The 12,690-nt window shown below is 42.1% G+C and overlaps 1 protein-coding gene across 5 annotated transcripts in view; it reads right to left on the bottom strand.

Moving 5' to 3' along the window:
• The window catches only part of haus6.L (HAUS augmin like complex subunit 6 L homeolog), a 41,998-nt gene that overhangs the window by 10,413 nt on the left and 18,895 nt on the right, over window positions 1-12,690 (bottom strand). For all 5 annotated transcript variants that reach the window (XM_041560666.1, XM_041582382.1, XM_018250513.2 and 2 more), the window contains 5 exon segments: window positions 10,163-10,356; window positions 9,194-9,323; window positions 7,972-8,074; window positions 6,938-7,040; window positions 5,750-5,813 (listed from right to left, as the gene is read on the bottom strand). In XM_041560666.1, coding sequence (XP_041416600.1) covers window positions 5,750-5,813; window positions 6,938-7,040; window positions 7,972-8,074; window positions 9,194-9,323; window positions 10,163-10,356 — 594 coding nt within the window.

A 12,690-nucleotide genomic window follows, 5' to 3' on the forward strand; every position in this document is an offset into this window, starting at 1 on the left:
CTCCTGGAATGTGAATGGCCGACAATCGGACTTGGTTGGTCTCCGCCCATCCCAATATCATTTGTGCTTCCTTCAGTGCTGCTTTGCTGCGTGTTCCTCCCTGACGATTTATGTACGCCACTGTGGTGACGTTGTCGCTTTGGATGCGAACTGGTCTTTGGTGAAGACGGTGAGACCAATGGAGTAGCGCTTGCTTTACGGCCCTCAACTCTAGGATGTTGATGGGTAGTTTGGATTCCTCGAGAGACCATTGACCTTGTGCGGATAGGTTGTTCCATGTGGCCCCCCAGCCTTTTAGGCTGGCGTCTGTGGAGATGACATTCCAATTTGGAGTCGCCCAGGATTGGCCGTTGGTCAAACTGTCCGTGATCAACCACCACTGGAGACTCTCCTTTGTTGCCTGAGAGAGACGTATCACTCGAGACAAGAGACCTCCTTTCCAAGATGAGAGTATGTTCTCTTGTAAGGCTCGTAGGTGAATCTGTGCAAACAGTACCGCCTCGATGGTCGACACCATCAGTCCCAGTACTTTCATCGCCATGTGGACTGTTGGCCTCTGGTGTGAGAGCAGTGATTGTACTTGATCTCTGATCTTGTATTGTTTTTCTAGTGGAAGACATACTATTTGTGTCATTGTGTTGAATTCCAGGCCTAGGAATATCATCTGGTAGCTGGGCTGTAAATTGGACTTTGACCAATTGATGGTCCAGCCGAAGCTCTGCAAAAGTCGAATTGCCTTGATCCTCTTTGGCCTTCTCTTCTGATCTGGCTTTCAGAAGAAGGTCGTCCAGGTATGGCGTCACCGATATTCCTTGTAGGCGTAAGGTTGCTGCCGATACCGCCATGAGTTTGGTGAACACCCTGGGCGCTGAGGAAAGTCCAAACGGAAGTGCCGCAAACTGAAAGTGTTGGTTCGCAAAGGCGAATCTTAGATATTTCTGGTGAGGGGCCCAAATCGGAACATGGAGGTATGCATCCTTGATGTCTAACGACATCATGAGCTGTCCGTGCTCCATTCCTCGTATCACTGAACGAAGTGTTTCCATCTTGAAGCGAATGGACCGAATAAACTTGTTCAGCTGTTTGAGATCTAAGACCGGCCTGAAGGACCCGTCCTTCTTCGGTACTATAAACAGATTGGAGTAAAACCCCAAGAATCTCTCCGGCTGTGGCACTGGTATAATTACCCCAGTGTTTTCCAGCTTGGTAATGCACTGTAGAAAGGCTTGAGCCTTCTTGGGATGAGATGGTACTCTGGACATAAGGAATTTTCTGGGGGGTGAATTTGTGAAGTCGAGGTGATAGCCTTCTGTGACTATTTCGTTGACCCATGCATCTGAAGAGTGATGGATCCACACCTCCCGGAATCGTAGTAGTTTGCCCCCTATTTGTTCTAGCGATTCCGGAAGGAATGCCCAGTCATGCTGAGGTAGAATTATCTCCTGTAGGTTTGTTGAAGGTTTTGTTGGCCTTCCATGGAGGACGGCCCTTATCATTGGTTTTGCTCCGAAAGTGTGAACGTTGTGGTGGACTGCTTTTACGTGAATAACGTCCGCTTTGGCCACGAAAATTTTTTCCACGTCTAGCTGTTCCTGTGGATCTATTCTTCGCCTGAGGGAGAAAGGTGCTTTTCCCTCCTGTTGCTTGTGAAATTATTTTCTCAAGTTCCTCTCCAAACAACCGTTGGCCCTTGAATGGCAGCGAAGTTAGTGATTTCTTGGAACTCAGGTCAGTTCTGGGTACTCCTTCTTGGATGTCCTTGACCAGTGATTCAGCCCATGCTTGAATAGCTCTGGACACCCAGGCTGATGCTAAGCTGGGTCTCAGGGTCGAACCAGAGGACGAGTAGATTGCTCTTAGGAACCCTTCCAGCCGTCTGTCTGATGGATCTTTAAAAGCAGCCGCGTCAGTTACTGGCAGAGTGGTGGATTTTGACAGTCTGGAAACTGGAGCATCCACTACTGGTGGATTTTTCCACTTCTCCACTAGTTCTTTGGAAAAGGGGTAGGCCTTTGAGAACTTTCTTGTAGCTTGAAACTTTCGTTCTGGATTGTTCCATTCATCCTGTATCATATCCATCAACTGCTCGTGTGATGGAAATACTATTGTGGATTTATGTTGTCTCTTGAATAGTCTTGATGTTTCAGTTTGTTTTGGTGCTTGTGAAATATTGAGTATTTCGATCACCCCTTTGATGATTTTATCCACATCATGTTGGGAATCACGGTCTCTGTCACCGTCTTGATTCTCCTCTTCCTCCCCCGAGGATACATCTGAGGGTGGAATTTCGCTTTCTGACTGGGAAGAAAGCTGTTCTACAGACGACTCGTCTGGGGATGCATCCGCTAGGGTATCGCCTTTGGAGTCATCAGAGCGTTTGCGTTTGGCGCTTGGTCTATGACTGAACTTAGCCAAGGCTTTTCCTAAATTATCTGCAATGGCTGGAAGCCCTTGTAGAGATGCTAGGGATTGTGAAAGCTGAACTGCCCAGAGAGGGGCCGCCATATCTTGCGCCCGGCTGGGCCCTGGCTGGTGTGGGGGAGTTCCTGACTCAGTGTTCTCTTCTTGTGCCCCAGTTGGAACAAGGTTGTCCCCTGAAGCTGCTGAATTCCCTTGTCCCATTGAACAAGGTCTGCACAGCGGTTCACTCTGGCCCCCTGCAATTTTTGTCTGACATTTTGTACAAGTAAAATAGGTTACCTGAGCTATGGTGGGTGCTCTCCCCCCTGCCCTGGTAAATAGACAAACTGGCCTACCTTCTGCCATGGATATCACCTGAGTGGTGAGACAGTGTGCAGGGCTGAAACAAGTAGCAGCTACTGTAACAGCAGATATCCTTGCTCAGCAGATATAAAAACAGGCCAATATGGTTCTGCTTCCACTTCCCTGCACTTGCTAGCACTCTGGAGTGTGTGTGCGTGCTCCTCGCAGTGTGTTCCGCAGCGTTAGTGGAACAAAATGGCCGCTGGAACGCATTTGCGTTCCACTGCGGACCGGATCCAAAATGGCACTAGGCGCCAAAACGCTGCGGCGCTAGTATGCCTCAGCCCTCCTCCTAACATGCGCCATGCACAGAGCCTCTGGTGGAACTCCTCCAGTTAAGGTATGCTGCTTAGTTTGCCTATGGAAACCAACTAGAGGAGAGAGATATCCTCCCCTGGTGAAGCAGACAAGTGAGGCTGTTAGAAGGGCAGCTGCTAGGTGCGGATAAGGGATGGGAAGGGGGGGGGGGTGAGTGACCCCTGTGATAAACGGAGCAACAATAGCATAATGGCCATTGTAGAAACCAATCACCTACTGTGTATTCACTGCGGCCAGACCCTCTGTCGACCCAATGGAAGCAGGCACTGTCTGGGTGGTCGTTATAGCCATTAGGCCAACGATTGACCCCGGTGAATTAATCCATGATGGGGGTTAACTTTGAGGATGCAGGCAGCCCTGCTCCAGGTTTCACCCCGGGTGTGAGTGAATCTGACCGTAGAATATTTCCCACTCTAGGGAAGTCCATCCTCCTGGTAGCAGGACACTTGAAAAACTGAATGTTGAGCACAGTGTGCGGGGTTAAGCCAAGTAGGCCACGCCCCTTAATTAATTATCAAGTGTCCTGCCTCCTGGAGTATGGAGCTTAACCCCATCGGTCCCTGTGTCCCCCTAAGAGGACAGAGAAATGTCTATCTTAAATATATTGATAATGTGTTGAGTGCAGCGGACTCTTGTATTTGTCTATATGTATTTTGTGGTCACAGCTTCGTTGCATCCCCCGCCTAATGGTTTTAAAAATTAGTGGTAAGCACAACTTTCCCTTGTTTGTTAAATTTTTCTCTCATCAGTTCAAAGCACTTTGTTCCAAAATGACTTTGGCTTGTCTAAATGAGCTTCTGCATACAGCAAGCGACTGTTTGAAGTGTGAGTGCAGAAAGGGCTTCTTTCTCATCACCTTGCCATACAGATGTTCTTTGTGCAAATTGTGCTGCAAGAGGTTCTTTGCAGGTCTTTGGAGGTGATCTTTGGGGTGGCTGTAACCACTCACAATCCTCTGCATATTCCACTCCTGGCCTGCCAGAACTGGCCTTCCATTTCCTGGTTAAATTCCTTATGGTTGAAACAGACAGTTAAAACCTCTGAGACAACCTCTGCACAACTTGCAATTGGCCACCTTAAATACCTTTTCTCATGATTGGACACACCTGCCTAGGCTTAAGGCTTAACAAGCTATTCCAACCAATTTGGTGTTGCCAGTAATCAGTATTGAGCAGTTATATGCATTCAAATCAGAAGAATTACAAGGGTAGCCAAATTTTCGCACAACCAGTTTTTCACATTTGATTTAATTTCATACAACTAAATACTGCTTCAGAAAACACCCCATCCTGGAAAATGAAAAACATACCACTTATCTTTTTTGTTGACAGTGGAGTTATTGCAAGCTGAGAGGGGTTACCAAACTTTTTCATATGACTGTATTCCATGTGAAGCAGCAGTTCATCAGTGAGTGATTTTTTGTTTGTGTGCATATTAAAAAAGGCTCAAGTATGGGCAAAATAGTTTATAAAGCATTTCTGTCTCAAGATAAGACCTGTGATGTGTGCACATTCATCTGGATGAATATTGGCAGTGGAGTCTGGACACAGGCAAAGTTGAAGAAGCACACACTTTAATAGAACAGTTTGCCTGGGTGCAGATGAAAAATAAAGTGACAGAGTACTGCACTATTCAGGTCAAAAAAATAAAAAAAAAGTTGTTATACCATGGTTTTGGTCACAATGTGTGACCTTCAGAGAGAACAAACCATCAAATGGTGTTGCAAAACCCCCTAAATACACTACCTTACCAAAATGGTGCCGCAATATTGTAAATGATATAATATCAACATGAACAATCCCATGCTGTGTGCATAAACACAAAAGCATCAGGAAACATATACAAAAAAAACAACTTGAAGCTAATGTAGAAACAAAGAATGACATAACTATGTATCCTATTCACTGCAGGAAATCCTATAAATGCCACTATATAGTGTCAGAGCAGGGGAGAGGTATAAGAGCAGGCTTGTGCAATAATTAAAGAAAAGTAATTGCATAATGCTAATAAGGCAGGTACCAACAAGCTTGACCAGAGCAGCCCAAAGAAAGTGTAGATACATGAATAGCATTGGTCAATCTAGGTGGCTGCGAAAGCTTTGCAGCAACAGATTACTCTTAAAGTAGGTGAAGCAGTTTTTTGCGGGTAACCCGCAGGTACCTGACCCACTGCAGGACTCTGTCAGAAGTAGGGCCAGACCAAATGTTATACCTAGATATATAATTCTTGTGATATCTGCTTCTTGCAGAAAGTAGCTACCCTAAGGGTAAGGTCACACTGGGCGATTTGGGGAGATTTAGTAGCCTGGCGACTAATCGCCTCGTCTTTGCGACGACCAATCTACCCAAATGCCTTACCTGTCTTGCGCCGGATAAAATGAAAAATCGTCTGCGGCATGGCACACGCGTCGCCCGAAGTTTCCTCGCGAGCCAACTTCGGAATACAAAACGACGTGGGTGCCATGCCGCAGGTGATTTTTAAATTTAGCCGGCGCAAGACAGAGGTAAGGCATTCAGGAGATTGGTCGCCGCAAAGACGAGGCGATTAGTCACCAGGCTACTAAATCTCCCCAAATCGCCCAATGTGACCTTACTCTAAGATGAAACCATAAGCAGAAGAATATGCTTACTATCTCAAAGTGTTCATTAGTATTCAGTAATATACATACTCTTTCATTTAGAGACATTCTGCGTCTATTTGGAGTTGCCATTCCAAGAGAAGATGTTGACTTCCTTAACAAAACAACAAAAAAACTGTTTAAAAGGAAAATAAAGGATGCAAAATACAGGAATTCAAAGTCACTTTAATTCGTGTGTGTTTGTTTATGCAATAATTGTAAGAATCATACACATGGTTCAATTAACTAAATACCCTTAAGAAAAACGCTTTTTTTAATGGGTAGATGCCACTAATCACTACAGGTATAGCAAAAACAAAGCTTTCTTAAATGTGCTCCCCCCCCCTTTTTATTGATTGTTAGAGAGTGGATTCAGTTGGGCTTAGTAAAAGAGAAAAAAAAAGGTACGGTATATAAACAAAGTGCCAAAACGCAGGCAGTAATCCTGTGCATGACCTGCCTCCTCAATGGCTGAGCACACTGCTCCTGCCTGTAAGCTGGATAAAACTTGGTTGGCTGGGCACAGATTCTCTGGAAAGCAGAGACTTAAAACTCCAGAATACATGACTCCAACATGGAACAAGGTAATGCACTCCAATGGGGAAATACAGAGAGATACTTATTATTGGCTAAATTTGTAGTTTATAAAATGTGAGCTTTACAGAAGCTATTGATATCAATGTTTAATAGATTGAAAGTACTTGCAGGCAGGGCCCTCATTACCTACTGTAGTGGTTTGTTGGCGCTTTTATAAATGCATATAAAACTAACAGTAAGAACATCAATAGTCAATGTCACCCCGATACAGCTGGGGGGGGGGGATTTGACATCTGCACTTTCCTGAAACAGGGACCTAAGTTCCCAAAAGCTCACATATTATTATCTACTAAGTTAACAAATACAAGTTTTCACTTAGTCTATGCTGATCAGGGGCTAACATGGTACAACACTGCATTTTAAAGGGGGGTAATTATCAGAGGCAGACCATCATGGTTTCCTCTCAATCTCAGAGATTGTAATTGTCTGTAAAAATAAGTGTTATTTTTTTGCAGTTATAGAGTTTATGCATTATTTTACACAAGTCCAACTGAATGACCATGGCAAATTCTCTCTTTAAAAAGAATGGGTTCAAATATTTAGCTTTTTTTCTTCCTCAGGTTCTTGATGTCTGTCAAAGGTCAAATAAACACTGGAAACCATATTTAAAATACAGAACGAGTCATACTTATAGATACATACCTTCCAGAGCGTGTTAAAACTGTGGCACCAATTAGCCTTTGTACTAACTCTCCACTGTGATCTTGATTGAAGTCTTTTAAGGGCTTCTCTTTGTGAGAATACTCTGATAAAAAAATATATTTATATACTGTAAACCACGAGTGCAAATAATTGTATATCAGCTGGTCACAATAGTGAATGGTTAAAAAAAAGGCATAATAAAAAAATATACTTTAGGCACCCTATGTGGTATTAGAAAATACACGGAGTCTACAACCATAGTGTTCTCTGACATTTTAGCAAATGCCGCAGAGGTGACCCTACAGGTATGGTGTATATGGGTCTGGAACAAGTTTCTCCCCCATTTGAAAGAGGGAGAGTGCTATACGAGACTAAGGCAGTGTGAAACATTCAAGATTTTTAAACTTAACTGCCTTTAAACCCATGTTTTGAATATTGGTTTTCGATTTGGCAGCCTTTCAAATGCTAAATATGAATATTTTTGAATATCTTTGCATAGCTTTGGGTAATGCGGACATCAGCAAGTTTGTTTTGGGAGAGCCCCTCTTTAGTAAACATACGCCAAGGTGATTTGGATGGTCTCAATGTGAATGAGTGTGTCAGATGCATATATGCACAACTTCATACAATAGTGGTGCGCTATCCAGAAACATTGCTGCTTAAATTGGTTCGAGTATTCCATATAGCATAAAAAGTCAGATGGCACACACTTTAGCAATTGTGCTAAAATGTAAGTGATTTATTTAGATCTCCACACAACGTTTCGGAGGTACAGCCTTGATAAAGGAGGTTTTAGCATAATTGCTGAAGTGTGTGCCATTTGACTTTTTATGCTATATGCACAACTTCACTTGCGCATGTGCAACACTTGGGGGACATTGTCATAGGCAATAAGGAACCACGTTATAAGTGTTGGATGGAATTGTTCTGTTTTTCTACTTGCTGTACCTATATTTGATATTTTGTAAGTAGTCAATTTTTAATTAGTATTTATATATTTAGGAAAGTAAAACTAGTCAGAAAAGGCTACTTACCTTGTAGAGAAGCTGGGTAATGGCAAAAAACACTACTTTTTAAAACTTCTTCTGAAGCAGGGTCAAATGAAAAAGGGGCCATAGGAGGGTTCAATTCTAGTGCCTTTAAAAAAAAAATGGCGTACCATGAATGTAGCTCTACATGCAGTACATAATGCACCCCTCCATCGCTATTCCACAATGCACACAGTAAGGGGAAAGGTGAAAAAACTAAAAGAACCAGCCATAACATTTTAAATCAAAGTACCACAGAACAACAATTTACTGAATTGTTAATTTCCATCTCAAGATATTAGGTTATCGGAAAGGGACATTACATGATTTTATTTTTTCATGATAATTCTCTAGGGTTATACAGGAGATTAACTTACCCTGGTTTGGCCCTAACTGCGTTGCTTCAAGTTTGGGGCATTTTTCTTTCTTCTAATTGCAACATGTAATAGATCTGAGGTTAAGCGTTTCTAGTACACTTACCATTACGAGCATTTCTACTTAAATGCATTATGTCAGGTTTATACTGGAGGGGAATCTCCCCAGTTTCTATGATCTTTCCTTCTTATGACTTTTGAGTGCTTCTTGTAAAGTCACTGAGCTTGTACAAAGGCGTGCACAGATTGCACCATTCCATAGTATTGGTAAAGTACTCATTAATTGTTGCAGTGGAGAAACCATTTATGAAGGGGGTTTGCAAGGATGCTGAGCTTGGTTATGCCAAACCCAATTGGTTTACCAGCCAATGATGCCGGGGTACAGGCCTATCTATCTGAATAGTGATAGCAAAGTGTTTTTTGAGAAAATCTAAGCAGCACAAATGATAGTCAATGCATGGAGCTTAGTTTTTTGGTTTTTTTTAAAGAAAGATTCTTTTTATTTTAAAGATGTAATAGCAAATGTCCCAGGCAATGCTGGTTAGATTAAGTGGTTTAATATAGTGAACAAATTACTGACTTGTGTAAAATATGAGTCACAGAGGAGTTTCAGGACCATATAAAAAAAAGCATGGTAGGTACTTTATTAAAATACAAAAGTTTCAGGGAAGCATGCGAGAGAAATTACTTAACTAAGCTCTGAATATAATTGATGACATCTAAAAAAAACTTTTATAAGAATATAATCCACAGAATATTCAAGAAAATACACCTTACAGTGTATAAAACAGAAAACATGCAGTAGGGTACGATATAACTTTAAATACAACAAAACCCAAAAAAACAAAACCTACTGGATTCAATCCTTTTAAGAGGCTGAAAGGGCACTTCCCAAGGATCTTTTCCCATTTTCTTTCCCACTCTCTTTCTCTGTCTGCAATAATTTTTTCAATGGACACCAGATCTTCACGCTTTATTTTATGCCTGTAACAAAATACAAAATAAATAAGCAATCTTCACAAAAAAAGTGACATGCAAAGCATTATCTATTTCTGACTCAATATCATTCTCAACAAAAACAAACTGCTTCAACCACCAGACAGCAATTACTTATACACAAAGCGGTCACAGTACTGGTCTGCTTTAAGAGCAGATACAACAGTATGCTTTTGCATTGCTACTATGTAGGCAGCTAAACACTAGAAGTACTAAGAAACTGGATATGGATGGTTCAACAGTGCAAGCCTTCACTCCTTCGCATGGGCTTCATAGAATTGTAAACTAATGGCAATAAAGAACAGTGGGGGGGGGGGAAACAAACGCAGAGTAAAGTCAAAGTCTGTAATAGTGGAAAATATTTTAACTGAACAAAAAGATATTAACTGTATGGAATTAAAACTGTATGTGTGTATTGTACTGGTAAAAAGGCATCATAGAACTTTAGCAAAAGAGTATCAGGCGAGGGTGTTTAGGCGAGCTATGGTATTTTGGCTGCTTGGGTCCCCCATGGACCCCCATTTGAAAGCTGGAAAGAGGCAGAAGATGACAATTTTAAAAGTATAAAAAAATACAATGAAGACCAATGAAAAAGTTGCAAAATATTGCCCATTCTATAACAAACTAAAAGTTAACTTGAAAGTGAAATACCCCTTAAAGGCAGGGCCAAAAAAGGAAGGAGTCTAGTTACCCTCTAAGAGCATGTACACACAAACACTTGATTCAAGCGCACACAAAGATGTCAGCCACTTGTGTTCCATAAGAGTCAAGCCAGTTAGCCATTTGGTGAAACAATTATATCCAGTAAAATAGAAGAGTTTTCTCACCTCATGTTCCGCAGTCTTGTTAGAACCTCACTCTCAAACTTTGCTTTCCCATGAAGATACTGTAGATCTAGCCGAACTCCTTTGCAGTCATATAGACTGCGTTCTCCACTCACCAGTTTTAGAGCTTCATTTAGCAACTGAACAACTGTTATAAGATTTACTTTCCCGGCTTCATAGACATTATCCATTTGCAACTGTATTAAAAAAAAAAACTGTATTAAAAGTATGAAGTCTAAGTCCTTTATAAACATTTACATATACCAGGCATGTCCAAAGTGTGGCCCGGGGGCCAATTGCGTCCCTTTTTCAAATTTACAGCGGCCCTCAGCCTCCGTTATGAAATTAATAATAATGAGGCCCCCAGCACAGTGTGATCAAGAATCCCATAGCAGTAATATTAAGGCACATTAGTGAAATGATCTGCCACTAGGTCTATACTGCTGCCTGTATGCTGAAGGTGTTAGCAATAGCCACGTACTGGCACGTAGAGATGCGTTGTTTTCGCATACTTCTTTAGGGCTGAAGGTGTCAATAGACGTACTGACGTGCCAGTACAGTAAACTAAAGATGTATGGGGTTACAATGTTCCAGTACGAGTCTATTGCTAACACCTTCAGCACACAGGCAGCAGTATAGACCAAGTGGCAGATCATTTCACTAATGTGCCCAAATATTACTGCTATGATTACTCGATTCTTGTCATTTAATGTTAATGGTTCAAAGAATGTCAGGCTGAATGGTCGGCCCCCACACATTTTCACCTCACCAAATCTGGCCCTCGTTGCAAAAAGTTTGGGCACCCCTGACATATACCATAACATATGTCTACTGTCTGTAAAATTTAGTTATAATATAAGACAAAGAGCATTTGAAAAGTTGCTCAGCTAGGTCTATCTATAGCATACTAAAAGCCAATGTAAAGTGTGGACATCTGCTTTAAGAAGGTGATAGGTGCCCTTTAATGCCAGCACTGGAAATTGTTGTACATTAGTTGCAGAGAAGAAAAACAAAAATATATTGTGACATACCACTGGCCTGCACACGCACTTTTATGGGGGAATTAGCGTTTGGTAGGCAGGTAGCGTAGGATTTTTGAGCTTAGAGACAGGGACACCAAGGCTTCCGACAAAAACACAGCTTTATTAAGCACTGGACATTCCCAACAAAAAGGCAACAGAAAGATGTTCAGGTAACAGTTCAACTTCACTGTAGAAAATGCAGGGTACAGTTCAGTAAATACACTGCCAAACATTCAGGGTTTTCCCCCCCTCTGGTCGCTCACCATCAAGGGAAACTCTCACCCTCTTGCACCTTGAAGTATTTGGGCTTCACACTCAGCCCTGCTGGCTTACCCTCCTGGGACTCAGACTCACTAGCCTCTGCCAGTCCTTTCCTCTTTCTTTCCCCACAAGGGATTTAGGCTCCAAGCTCTGGAACTCTCTTGCTGGCAGAAAAGCTCCTTCTGCCCAGCTCTGTCTCTCACAGCCCCTCACTTCCCTGGAGAGCCCTAAGTTGTGCTCACACATCCCTTTTACATGGTCAGGTAGATCCTCTCTCAGCTGCCACTTAATTACCTGGCTGATAGGGAATATTAACCCTACCTGAGCCAAGTATTCCTTTGCAGCACATACAATGCAGTTTAAATGCACTCTTTTATGTCCCTTTTCCTCTAAAACAGTGGTGTCACAATATATATATATATATATATATATATATATATACACACACACACACACACACACACACACACACACACACACACACACACACAGTGGTGTGAAAAACTATTTGCCCCCTTCCTGATTTCTTATTCTTTTGCATGTTTGTCACACAAAATGTTTCTGATCATCAAACACATTTAACTATTAGTCAAAGATAACACAAGTAAACACAAAATGCAGGTTTTTAAATGAGGGTTTTTATTATTTAGGGAGAAAAGAAATCCAAACCTGTGTGAAAAAGTAATTGCCCCCTGAACCTAATAACTGGTTGGGCCACCCTTAGCAGCAATAACTGCAATCAAGCGTTTGTGATAACTTGCAACGAGTCTTTTACAGCGCTCTGGAGGAATTTAGGCCCACTCATCTTTGCAGAATTGTTATAATTCAGCTTTATTTGAGGGTTTTCTAGCATGAACCGCCTTTTTAAGGTCATGCCACAACATCTCAATAGGATTCAGGTCAGGACTTTGACTAGGCCACTCCAAAGTCTTCATTTTGGTTTTCTTCAGCCATTCAGAGGTGGATTTGCTGGTGTGTTTTGGGTCATTGTCCTGCTGCAGCACCCAAGATCACTTCAGCTTGAGTTGACGAACAGATGGCCGGACATTCTCCTTCAGGATTTTTTGGTAGACAGTAGAATTCATGGTTCCATCTATCACAGCAAGTCTTCCAGGTCCTGAAGCAGCAAAACAACCCCAGACCATCACACTACCACCACCATATTTTACTGTTGGTATGATGTTCTTTTTCTGAAATGCTGTGTTACTTTTACGCCAGATGTAACGGGACGCGCACCTTCCAAAAAGT

Source organism: Xenopus laevis, chromosome 1L, assembly GCF_017654675.1.
Source record: "Xenopus laevis strain J_2021 chromosome 1L, Xenopus_laevis_v10.1, whole genome shotgun sequence".
Taxonomy (NCBI): domain Eukaryota; kingdom Metazoa; phylum Chordata; class Amphibia; order Anura; family Pipidae; genus Xenopus; species Xenopus laevis.